Genomic DNA, 11,227 nt, shown 5'->3' on the forward strand with positions numbered 1-11,227 from the left:
GGCTCCAAAAAAATCCAAGAGACACGTGTCTGGCTTCTTCTTCTAAATCTCATTTTGCTCGCAGGACAGCTCCATCCATCATGCCAAGCTTTATCCAGAGACGCGCGACTGAATGCCACTCCCATTATTTATCAGCTTGAACTCATTTAATTTTGTTTTGCCTAATCATATCTTTTTGTCTTCGGTAGGAGCCTGATCATATCAAATTACCTAGTCCTTTCTCATTAGTCGATTCCCATCATCTTTTGCCATGGCCTTACCTCTTCCCTTGCGCAGGTATCACTTGCCCCCCTCTATCAGGTTCTTCCAAATGGGTGACTTAACCAACTGATTTCTGAAAATGCCTGGTGTTTTACGCGCATTTTCAGAACTGAGCATTTGCATAGCAGTTAAACTATTGTCTCCTAAACGATTTCCAATTTTTAGAACTTCGCAATGGTCTTTGTTCCTTGTATTGTTATATGAAATTAGGCACCTCATTCACTAATACAAGAACGGTAGCTGATATCGAAATAAACTCCCGCAATCCAACGTCAGGAGGTGCTGCATTTCCAAACTGCAGCTTTATGAGATGAAAGATGAAATTCCACGCACAATACAGAAGCTAAATGCTTAAATGACTCTCAAGACGGAAGCTTTCTTGTCATACAGCCTCCAAGTAAAAAACTAATTAACAGCCCTTTACTTATTATCCACATAAGGATACCCTGGTGCTTTCTGAAATTCATGGCAACCTCAAGGACATTCGAAACTGCCACAGCACGAACGAATGATACAAGGCATCAGAATGAACACCATTGCTGATTGTCATGGGGATTTCAATCCTCACCATCCCTGTCCTCGTTGATTTCTTCCAAAATCACCACAAGGGCAACTATGAAGGCATAGTCAACGTTGGGATACACAGTCACTGCAAAAGTATCTTTTCCGAGTAATACACTCTGGACACTGTGTTTCTTGTGCATCTGAAACATAACATTAAGCAGGAGTTGATTCACGATCAAATCCCAAGTCTCAAATAAATACTAGAAACATTCCGTTATACAGGTGCAGAAGAAGCATGTCACTCCAGCAGCTAGGAAAAGCTTTACATCGTGTACCTGAGCAACAATGGTAGAAGAATCTCCAGCATAGACAGTGCACGACCGTTCAAACCAGCTGCCTTCAATTTTAAAGTCACAAACATCTTCTTTTGTATTAGAAGCCAAGAATACATCTAGCTTGGTTTTGAATTGAATGAGTGAAGACTTCTTGACACTGAAAAGTAGGTTTTTATCATCAGAAGCATCTCCTCTGAATACTTTCCATCGCCTATGTGCAGTCAGTATCTGAAAACGAGCAGAAAAGGATACAGAGTCGTACAAATCTTCAATAGTGGTCGAGATGGATCTGTGCTCAATCCCAATGCTACAAATGATTAACAATCAATCATGACCAGATCCTATATCGGCCTGAGCAGTTGTGCACACATCTTTGAAAGTAATCATACAGTACTGACCAACATTCTTAGACACGTTTACAGGGTACAGCACTACGAATTTGATGAGAACACCACTTCCAGAGTTTCAGGTGTAATTAGATAGAGATCTTGACCCGTTGAACTGGTGAAAAACAACAGACTGGAAAAACTAATGGCAGAATGTGTTTAAAAGTAGGGTTGAAAACAAAAAAATCTCATGTGCTATACCTAATACACAGAAAAACTCCTGTGGTTTCAAAACATACAAAACGACGTCTCATATTTTGAACTAAATTGTAAACTAACAAAATTCGTTAAATTTAACGAAAATGATGGTCTCAGCCGTTAAACTTACCAGATTCCGTTAAATGTACCGTTAAATTTACCGAATTTTGTTGAGTTTTTCGTTAAATTTACCGGATCTCATTAAGTTTAACGAATTCTGTTAGTTTATAATTTAGTTCAAAATATGAGGTGTCGTCCTATATATTTTGAAACTACGGGGCTTTTTTGTGTATTAGGTATACCAGGATTTTTTTTTGTTTTTAACCCTTAAAACTAAGCACAGATGGAAAACAAGTTCATCCACAAGTTACTCAAACTTAAAAATCACAAAAAAAAAAGGTGAAAGGAAGAGATGTATACCAGCAGTACAGCACTAACCCAAATGGAAAACAAGGTATCACAGACAATTCGGAATAAAACAATTAAAGATACCGAAAAGTTGCTTCGAATTTAATTACTTCAAGACGAGGAGTTCCCGATGTCCCAGAAAGAACAGTATAGAGAACGGATAACTGGTCTTTGGGAGATCAATATTTCCTTTCTTTACAAAAAATAAAAAATTTCTTACTGGTGGTTTTCCCGGAGCTGATCATAAATTTGACACGAGGGAAGTAAATATGGGGAGAAAATAAAGAAGTAAATTTGACACAACAAGAGATATTGCGAGTACTACTGGACGAGAGTGGTGGTGTACCTTTTGCTGAAAAGTAAGCAAAGGGTTGCCGGCAGCGTCGAGCAAGATGCGGCGATCGCGCAAACTGAAGAGTTTGCCCTTGACCCTGAACATTATGTTGCCATTAACGTCGGTGACTCCGAAGTTGCCTTCCGACAGGGTGAGGAGCTTCCTGACAATAACCAGATCAACAGGGTAGGGAGCACAGAATTGTGGGCCCACCACGGCCAAGGGATTAACAACGGGAGGAGGATAGGCGGCGGCGGCGGCACCATAGGCTGGATTTGGAAACGCGGGTGCTCCTCCTGCTCCTCCTCCATAGCTTGTCTCAGCCATTTTCAAATTGATCCGACTCCGTAACGATGGTTGACTAGTTGAATTGAATTTGGGGCAAGCGTGTTAGCGTGCTCCGGGCGGGCGGTGGACAGTGGTTGACGTAAACTGAAATATTTATTACATAGTGGATGTTAAAGAAGTGATAAATATCAGTCGGTTTTGATTTTCAACGAATATTTTTCTTATCTTATTTTTTATGGATGGAATAATTTCAAAAACCTCCCTGAGGTTTTGATAATTTTACTAAGCTCCCTTGATGTTTGAAAAATTACATATACCTCCCTTATCATTTAAAATGACAATACTACTCTTAAATATTTTAATAAAATTCCCTTGTTTGGTATGCTTATATTTAGAATGATTTTAAATTATTTTTTCATTATTTTTCCTTCTTATTCCTTGTTATTTTAATTTTTTGCCAATAAAATTATAAAATTAACACTATTATCTTTAGTTTCTATTGTAATCAAATGTCGAACTAATGATTTTTTTGATGAGTTAACTTTATACGTAATTGATGTTTTTTACTAATCTTGTTTTTTATTTTTTGGTATTAAAATTAAAAATAAATCAAAAAGAAATTGCCCAAAATCATTACTAAATTATGATAATCCTACTATTCAAAAAATTCATAAATTGTGAATCAATTATTTCAACATTTTATTTTCTATCTTATAAATCTAAATCCATAATAAAATACCATCAAAAGTATCCTATCATAGTGATAAAATTATTATTATAGTTGTTTATTAAATAGTAGGTATAGACATGAAAAATTCAGCACCTTTTCCTTATAATTACATTAGATAATTTTATAATTCTATAGGGAAGTAAATTAAAACTCATTACACAAGGGTATTTTTGGATATTAATTTAAAATTTTGATCAAGTCAATATTATTGTAAAGTTTTGTTACTAAAATTATCAAATCGAAAGAGATATGTGTAATTTTTTTCAAATCTCATAGGAGTTCAGTGAAATTGTCAAAAACCTCAGGGGAGGTTTCTGAAATTAGCCCTTTATGGATGGAAGAAGATAAGTTGTAAAAATGTCATATGTAGCTTAGTCCAACGGAAAGTCGCAAGGAGAATTCGTAACAATGAGAAAATTTTTGTACAAATGATAGGGAAGTCAAAGCTTCTTAGAACTTAAGGCAACAGAACAAACTCTGTCACAGCTTATTTACAAGGTGGGAGAAGTAAATAATAGGAAAAAGGTAAAAAACAGGACTCAGAAATAGAGAAACAAAATCAAGAAAATCAGCAACATGAAATATAAAATTAAATATTACAAAATGATGGATTATATGAATTTACCTAATTGGCTTTTCATCTGTTAGCTTGAAGCTAGTTCTTTGTGACTATTTTGATGGAGAAGTTGAATCTGGAGAACCATTGCCAAAGAAGTTCATTTTTCCTGGCTTCTTTGTGTAGGTCTTACTTTTACAGCTTTTAAAAAGAAAATTCTAAAAATTTATGAGTAACTCAAATTTTGAAAAAGAAATTAGATTTTTCCCCCGAGAGAGGTGATTGGTGCAGTGTGATTCGCTATTTAATCAAAAGGGGCAGCGTTGTATGGACTCTTTCGAGGCCTTGAATCGGATGAAAGCGGAGGAATCTGTGCCCGATATCGTTTGCTATAAGTGGATCTCGGGTAGATTGGTACTTAAAAGCCGATGAGCTGTTTGACGAAATGCTTGTGTTGGGTCTGGCTCCTGATATTTTCACCTATAATGTGTATGTATCTGGCCCGTGTAAGCAAAATAATTCGGAGGAGGCAATAAAGATGCTGGCTTCTATGGAGGAGCTGGGATGTAGACCTGATTTGACCACCTATAGCACAATCTTGGGCGCCCGTTGTGGGAGTGGGGAGTTGAATCTGGCGAGAAAGATGCATAAAAACATGAAATTCATAGGTGTGAAACTTAATTCCTTGACATACGAGGTTTTGATTGTTGCTTGTCATGAAATTGATGAAGGTTGTGATTTGTTGAGGGAGATGGTAGACAAGTTTTCCTTGTCTCATTCTATGGCGTTTAATTAGATCTTTTGCGGGTTGAGCAAGAGAGGTTTGTGGGGTAAAGCGGTCGAATTGCTCACAGAGATGGTTGGTAAGAACATGACTCCTGGATTCAGGGCTTGGGAAGCAATTCTGCAAGGATGTGCAGTGGCATACAGTTTTGAAGTGAACTCTATAGGAGCTGATTCATCCAATTATCGTGGAGTCGATAAACCTTGTAATTTAATGTCGAGACCTCTTCTTCGTTTCTTAACATTGCCTCGTGATGAGGATTGAGAGGTGGCTGTTTTGTGTTGAATTTGTGAATTTAGGCAGAGAGTCTCGTGGAAACACCACGTATAACCTGAGAAAAAAGGCTTCATGATCCAAACTAGAGGGGGCAATTTGGATTGAGATCCATTTATCTATCCATATAATTCATAATTAAATGGATTTGGGTTATTCATTTATAGTATTGGTTTTAAATGGTTGGCCAACCGTAAAATCATTAAATTAAATCGATTTATATGAATTATCCACAAAAATCATATATATTCATTTACTTAAAAATCAAATAAAAGAAACGAAAAAAGAAATAACTAAAAGCAGACATTAGATTGATTCCTTTACCTCTTCACTCTCTGGTGGTTCTACTATCAAAACTCACATAGTCACACTCTCCCGAGGATCCATTTCCATTTTCCAGTCAATTTTGCCTTCCTTTTTTCAAATTGAAACTTAACTCTCATTCGTCCCCAAAAATCTCCAATTTTAATTCATCAATCAAAGTTGAGGTGCCTATATACTTCAAACTTGATTGTAAAACAAGTGAATGGCTTCTTATTTTCATGGACGAATTCCAGACTTTGTCTATTTGTGCTTGTGTACATACACCTGGTAGCTTTTAGCTTTATAATCTCTGTAGAATTTGAGAATCCACGTGGTCATTTGTGAAAAAGAATTTCATGAGTTGGTTTCTCATGAACAAACTCAACCATTAGACTTTTCCTATGAAAATGAATTTCATGAATTGGTGCCTTTTGACTTAATATTAGTCAGAAGACATCATCCACCAACTATTCTTAGATGATCCGTGGACATCGTTAACGTAAAATAAAGGAACATGTGTTACTCTATTACATAGTGTAAAGAAGTATAACATTAAAAATGTGACAAAGAATGTAAATTCCCAAAATACTGATGTATACTTTATAGAATGAAAAACGTAATATCTGATGAGTAATAAAGAAAACATATATATATATATATATATATATATAAGTATGCACATATATTTGATTGGTACAGAAAGCTACTATTACGAGTCCTGGGTTTTTTTTTTTATATATAAAAATCTAAGTATTTTGTCTTCTTTTTCATCCAAATAAGCCTAAAATTTACAAGTACATAAAAAAGTATTTTCATATTACAAGAAATGATAAAACAAAAAAAAGTAACCAAAATATTTAAATGAATTATAAATGGATAATTAATTTTTATTTAATTCATTTAGATCCATTTATTAAATGAATCTAAATGGATTGGATAAATTTCATCCACCGTACATTAAGTTAAAATCAATTATGAACCATTTATTTATATTGTCACCTCTAATTCCAGAATCCATAGAGAAAGATGTTCTTTCGTAATCTAGATAGAAAGCGCTCAGCTCAGGCCTTTGTATACACAAATGCTAGTCATCTTGTATTTCCGTCAATGCATGTTTCAGTGTAAGCCGGTATTTCTTTTTTGTAAATTCTCAGTATTACAACCTTTTCCAGGGAAGGTATTTTTGGTTGTCTGCTCATAATTCTTAATTATCCTGTCCTACTTCTTGGATTCCTCCCATGTCACAAAGAATTCAACAACTGCCTTTTGTTTTCTACCGAGCATCTTGCAACTGTTCTCGGTTTGGTTCCGTTCGCCAAACGTTTTCTTCTCGCATTTCTATTTATAAAACTCTCAAATCTGGCCATTATTCTTCCGTTGGCACTTGGCTATTGAGTATTCCACCATTCAGTCAGCATTTTAGACCAGGACTCTAATGGTGCTTCTTTTCACAATTCAAATCTGCCTCAGCCAGTGGTTTTTACCTTTCAATCTAATCCTGCCTTCCCTGAGGAGATAACTCCAGGGTCATGGCTGCGAATCCTGCAATGACAGGAAAGGTTACTAATGAATAGCTAAGAGGGAATCAACTGAATCATGATACGTGGAACCGACAATCATTTTATCTCGGGCCTAATCTTAAGTCTTTCCAACCTTTCCTTTGTGACTTTCTGGCAGTTTAATTTCTTTTGGCGGGTCCCTTTTTGGGCTTTTTTACTTTTTTTTTTTCTTTTCCTCTCTCTCTTCTTTGGAGCCTTTTATTTATTTGAGAAAGTAGCGCAGATTCCACAAATAACACTAGGGACAGCAAAGACAAAAAGCTTGTTTCAGAACTAGTGAACAAAGACTTTGGTTCCACTAGTTCTGATCCACGTATATACTGGGTTAAGAGTGCCAGTACCGATCAGGTGCCTAGCCAATTTAGGGTTGGTCCGACATGTTACTTTTCTTAATTGAAGTTCATTAGTTGTTTATGGTCATCTTTTACCTCCATGTTTTGTTTGATCGAACTGAAAAAATGCTTCTGATGGAGACGTTGGTCGTTACTCTTAAAATCTCAAGGAACAAAATACTGGTACCATTTTAGTTAGGTGCTGCCCTAATTCAGTTAGCAATGCTCATGATAACTGAGTGATGGACCTTCTCGTGAGATTGAAGAGAGTAGAGAGCCTTCAGCCGGAAAACAAAACTGCACTCAGACAGTTTTCCCCACCATTCGTTAGGCTTTGTTGCAAAGTCATCTGCAGTAATCATTTTAATTGCCAGCCGATTGCGACTGATATGACAAGGATTTGTACGCGCCTGTCTCGTTGTATGATTATTATTCCTCAGTCCTCATAGAGTAAAATTGCTACAGTTAAAAGTTCTCTTCAATCCAGGAGCTCCTGTATGGTTGAGGAAAATTTTTTTTAAGGTAAAATGTGAGCTTTTATTTATAGAAGAGCATTAGCTATTACACAGTAGCAGAGGCTATCTATACAACAAAAGGAGTATTTCAAAAGATTTTGTTCCATGTTGAAAAATCAAAGAGACTTCTTATCATTTTATAATGTTTAGTTTCTTGTTGAATTTGTGTTAGATTGATAACTAGTGTGAGCTATTAAGCACTCCTATATCAGGATAGTGCTATTAAATACGACTGAAGCTTCATCGTCTGCAATTTTGTTAGTATTGTTCGGATTATTTTTACAACATTAGGCACACCCCTCCAGGAAACACCAATGAGCCAAATAGTTTCAACAATCTGATTTACCATAGTCACAGTAGAAGCGGCCCCATTCTGGACCAACCCCAGGTCCCTAGTTCTACAAATGAAATACACTAAGACAACAAGAGCAAGCCTACGAAATCTGTCAACAAAAGAATTGGATTTCCAGTGTTCACAAATCCAAGGTAATTCTGCCAGATTGCAGCCGAGACAGGACATTCAAAAAAAAAAATTAGATGGTTCATCGATACAGCACACATTCAGTACCACCAGTTACGCACCCACAGTTATGCATTCTATCTTTCTTGCATGGCAACCATAGGATGAATGAGAATTTCGGAGTTGACCCCTTATCCCATACAATCAACTGGAATGAATCATTAGCTATATAAAATGCATCAGGCGAACGGGTTGAGTAAATGAGCTTTTTACTAGCATTGCTTTGTGTATCTTTTACAGAAACACACAGATCTTTGGTTTTGCATTTAGTCATTCATTTCATTGAGATTTATTGACAAAAAACAGAAGTCATTTCTTTGAGATAGATTTTTTGCAACTATACTTGGGAATGGCTATGAATTGACGTATACCGTTCTGTCATGCTATGAAAGGCTCGTAAGATTTACATGCGCCTATGTGATGCAGGCTTGCACTGGGCATGAAGGGTAAAGTTTAGACAGTCAAACCTAACTTTGAAATGCCAACTACCAACAATCTCTCAAGACCCTACCAGGACACCAACACCAGCTGCATATTTTAGCATTTCTATATGATCAATTTCGACTAGCCAACCGCTACAATAAAGTCACTACTTTCCACTCGCCAGACAGATCACTTAGATTGGAATTGAAGCGAATGTCTTCTCATGATTTAATGGTCGGTATAGTAGTTTAAACTCTGCATTTCTTTGAGCCTTCAGCCACAAGGATCTGAGTGCCCACCCTGTCGTCGGGGATCATGTCCTGGCCTTTTATGATATTGACGGTAGTAGTACGTAGTAATGGTACATTCTTTTTCTTTCCCCCCCCCCCCCCCCTCTCTTCCGTTTGGATAAATGATGCTACCAGTAGTGATAAATTAAAGTGATTTCTGGCTGAACTCTAAACTCTGAAGTGGCGGAGTTACATTTCGGTTTGTTTTCTTATGGGACTTTACTTTATCAACTGCAAACTACCGTACGTGGTTTACCAGTTTTTTTTTCTATTAAAACCGCTAAACTTTTTACGCCAAAGTAGCCAAGCTTGCTAAGGGTAAACCGAAAATTCTCCTGTGGATCAACTCCAACATATACCTGCCAGTGATCAGTTTCCTACCATATACCATGTCACTACTCATTCTTAAGGCTGGATCTCAAGTTTTTGTTTAATTGAGCAGAGAAAACGAATTAAATGGAAATCTATGTTACTACTTGGAGAGTAGTAACACTACTCCTAGGAACCAGCACAACAAGCGTCACCATATATCAACTTATTTGGTTTTTATCATGGACAGACTAGTCAGCTCAGCTCTTGGGGGATTGTATCAAAAACCTCACTAATCATGGATTTTCTATGTTCCCTGTCCTAAGCAAATTAACTACAACTGCTTCAAGATCTTAGACTTTGTATGCATTATGAGTTTTTGCAGAAAAGTTTTTTCCGTACATTTCTCAATCGCTTTTTTTTTTTTTCACTCATACACATTGCATCATTATAGTATATTTTTCTAAGAAAATTCAAAAACTTGCTATCTAAATGATGCCTTAGCAACCGCGCCCATATACCCAAAAACCCAAAACAAAATTAGTTAAAGAGAATAATTTAGTGGTCATCATTTACATACCTATTACTACAAGGACACGTATTATACTTGGGGCAGGCCAGCCGGGTTGGCAATGACACGAGAGCTTTCAAGCCAACTTACCCACAAGCAGGAAGTATTGCAGCATGGTCCCGTCCAGCAAGGCCCCTTAATACGCAGTAGTATATAATGTTTGATGTCCACCGCATTATTGAACAGATATTCTAGTTGGTGTCCATAGAATTGCATTCAGACCATAATCACGTCAGCTGCCTTTCTCTGTCCTCGAAATCGTGTGGTCTTTTAAGGATTTCTGATCCCTAAGTTGCCGATGCTTTCAGTTGCATAAAAATGGGGAAATTTTTTTTTGCCCTTTACACCACTGCGAGACCACTAACGAAGAAGTTCCAGAGTTATTTAGGAGCAGCATCGATCAGAGAACAATACGTTTTCAAGTCAAAGAAGAGTGCCTTTTTGATCAGGGATACCTAGTGGCCGAACTGTCTGCTGCTCATCATCTGCAGTACATGCCATCATCAACATCAACTCGGCAAGAAAGAAATACAAATTGACGGAGAGAATTTTTTTTTTAAACGTATACTAGGGCACAACAAATTGTTTCACCTGAATAATCAGTACTTTTGGTAGATTAAAAGCCATATCCGAAGAAATATAAAGTAAGGTGCTGTATATTTTGGAGCAAGAAAAAGGAGGGGGGCATTATCACCTAACATCATCGCCGGGATGGTGACTGTTCAGCTTACCATAAGGTGCATCCTCGCTTTTGTTCTACAATAATTCACGTGCTCTACTTACTGGTAATAAACCAATCTGCCGTAAAACTTATAGCTGAAGTCGACCTCTATCCGGTGCCTTTCAACCTTGCTTTAATTTGCTGAAAAGCTTGAGGCCCAAAAAAAAAAAAAAAAATCTCTTCCATCACTCACTAATCTAGACCACTCAATTCATATATAGTATTACCTTTTTCTTTGCCATAATGTTGGTCTCGAGAGCATTGCCCTTCATCATTATGATCTAAATCGTAATCATCAAATTGAAGTTGAAAGCTGGCTGCCTAATGCTTTTCAGGAAAAAAAAAATTGGCCATGAATTATACTACTAGCATATGTTTCTTTCATCAATTTCGATGCTGGGGATTTAAGTTTGAGTTCGACATAATGGACTTACCCGGCTGGGAGTGATGAAGCTCTCTCTTAATATCGGATTTTGCCACGGATATGTTGCCGCTGCAACAGATCTCTATGCAGTAGTATACAGCAGATTAATGAAATGCGTACAATCAATCATGCGTAGTAGTACACAATACTAAGGCGAGCGGTCACGATGGAGAACACAGGCACATGAAGAACTAACCCATTGA

General features: G+C 36.9%; 1 protein-coding gene and 1 long non-coding RNA gene across 5 annotated transcripts; both read right to left on the minus strand.

Annotated features, from left to right (window-relative positions):
- Positions 1-507: 507 nt before the first annotated feature.
- LOC113694510 (protein LURP-one-related 10-like) lies at positions 508-2,903 on the minus strand. The gene is made up of 3 exons (XM_027213332.2): positions 2,439-2,903; positions 1,101-1,328; positions 508-965 (listed from the first exon to the last, which is right to left on the minus strand). The coding sequence occupies exons 1-3, from the start codon at positions 2,751-2,753 to the stop codon at positions 819-821; spliced, it is 690 nt and encodes a 229-aa protein (XP_027069133.2). The 5' UTR covers positions 2,754-2,903; the 3' UTR covers positions 508-818.
- Positions 2,904-6,421: 3,518 nt separating this feature from the next.
- LOC113695753 (uncharacterized) lies at positions 6,422-11,227 on the minus strand. Of its 4 annotated transcripts, none has more exons than XR_011816603.1 (3): positions 10,574-11,227; positions 9,889-10,364; positions 6,422-6,902 (listed from the first exon to the last, which is right to left on the minus strand). It is a non-coding gene; the product is annotated as an uncharacterized lncRNA (long non-coding RNA). The 4 variants fall into 4 exon arrangements; XR_011816604.1 differs by lacking the exon at positions 6,422-6,902 and adding an exon at positions 7,382-7,744; XR_011816605.1 differs by lacking the exon at positions 6,422-6,902 and having other exon boundaries at positions 8,074-10,364; positions 10,574-10,731; positions 10,828-11,227.

The sequence above is a fragment of the Coffea arabica genome, chromosome 6e, assembly GCF_036785885.1.
Source record: "Coffea arabica cultivar ET-39 chromosome 6e, Coffea Arabica ET-39 HiFi, whole genome shotgun sequence".
Lineage (NCBI taxonomy): Eukaryota > Viridiplantae > Streptophyta > Magnoliopsida > Gentianales > Rubiaceae > Coffea > Coffea arabica.

What these genes read in the sequence shown, in the direction of transcription:
- LOC113694510 (XM_027213332.2), bottom strand. Translation starts at nt 2,753, where the DNA reads ATGGCTGAGACAAGCTATGGAGGAGGAGCAGGAGGAGCACCCGCGTTT. An exon ending in TGCTTACTTTTCAGCAAAAG is followed by an intron (nt 1,329 to 2,438) that starts GTACACCACCAC and finishes GCTCGTTTTCAG; the next exon opens with ATACTGACTGCACATAGGCG. An exon ending in CTTCTACCATTGTTGCTCAG is followed by an intron (nt 966 to 1,100) that starts GTACACGATGTA and finishes GTTATGTTTCAG; the next exon opens with ATGCACAAGAAACACAGTGT.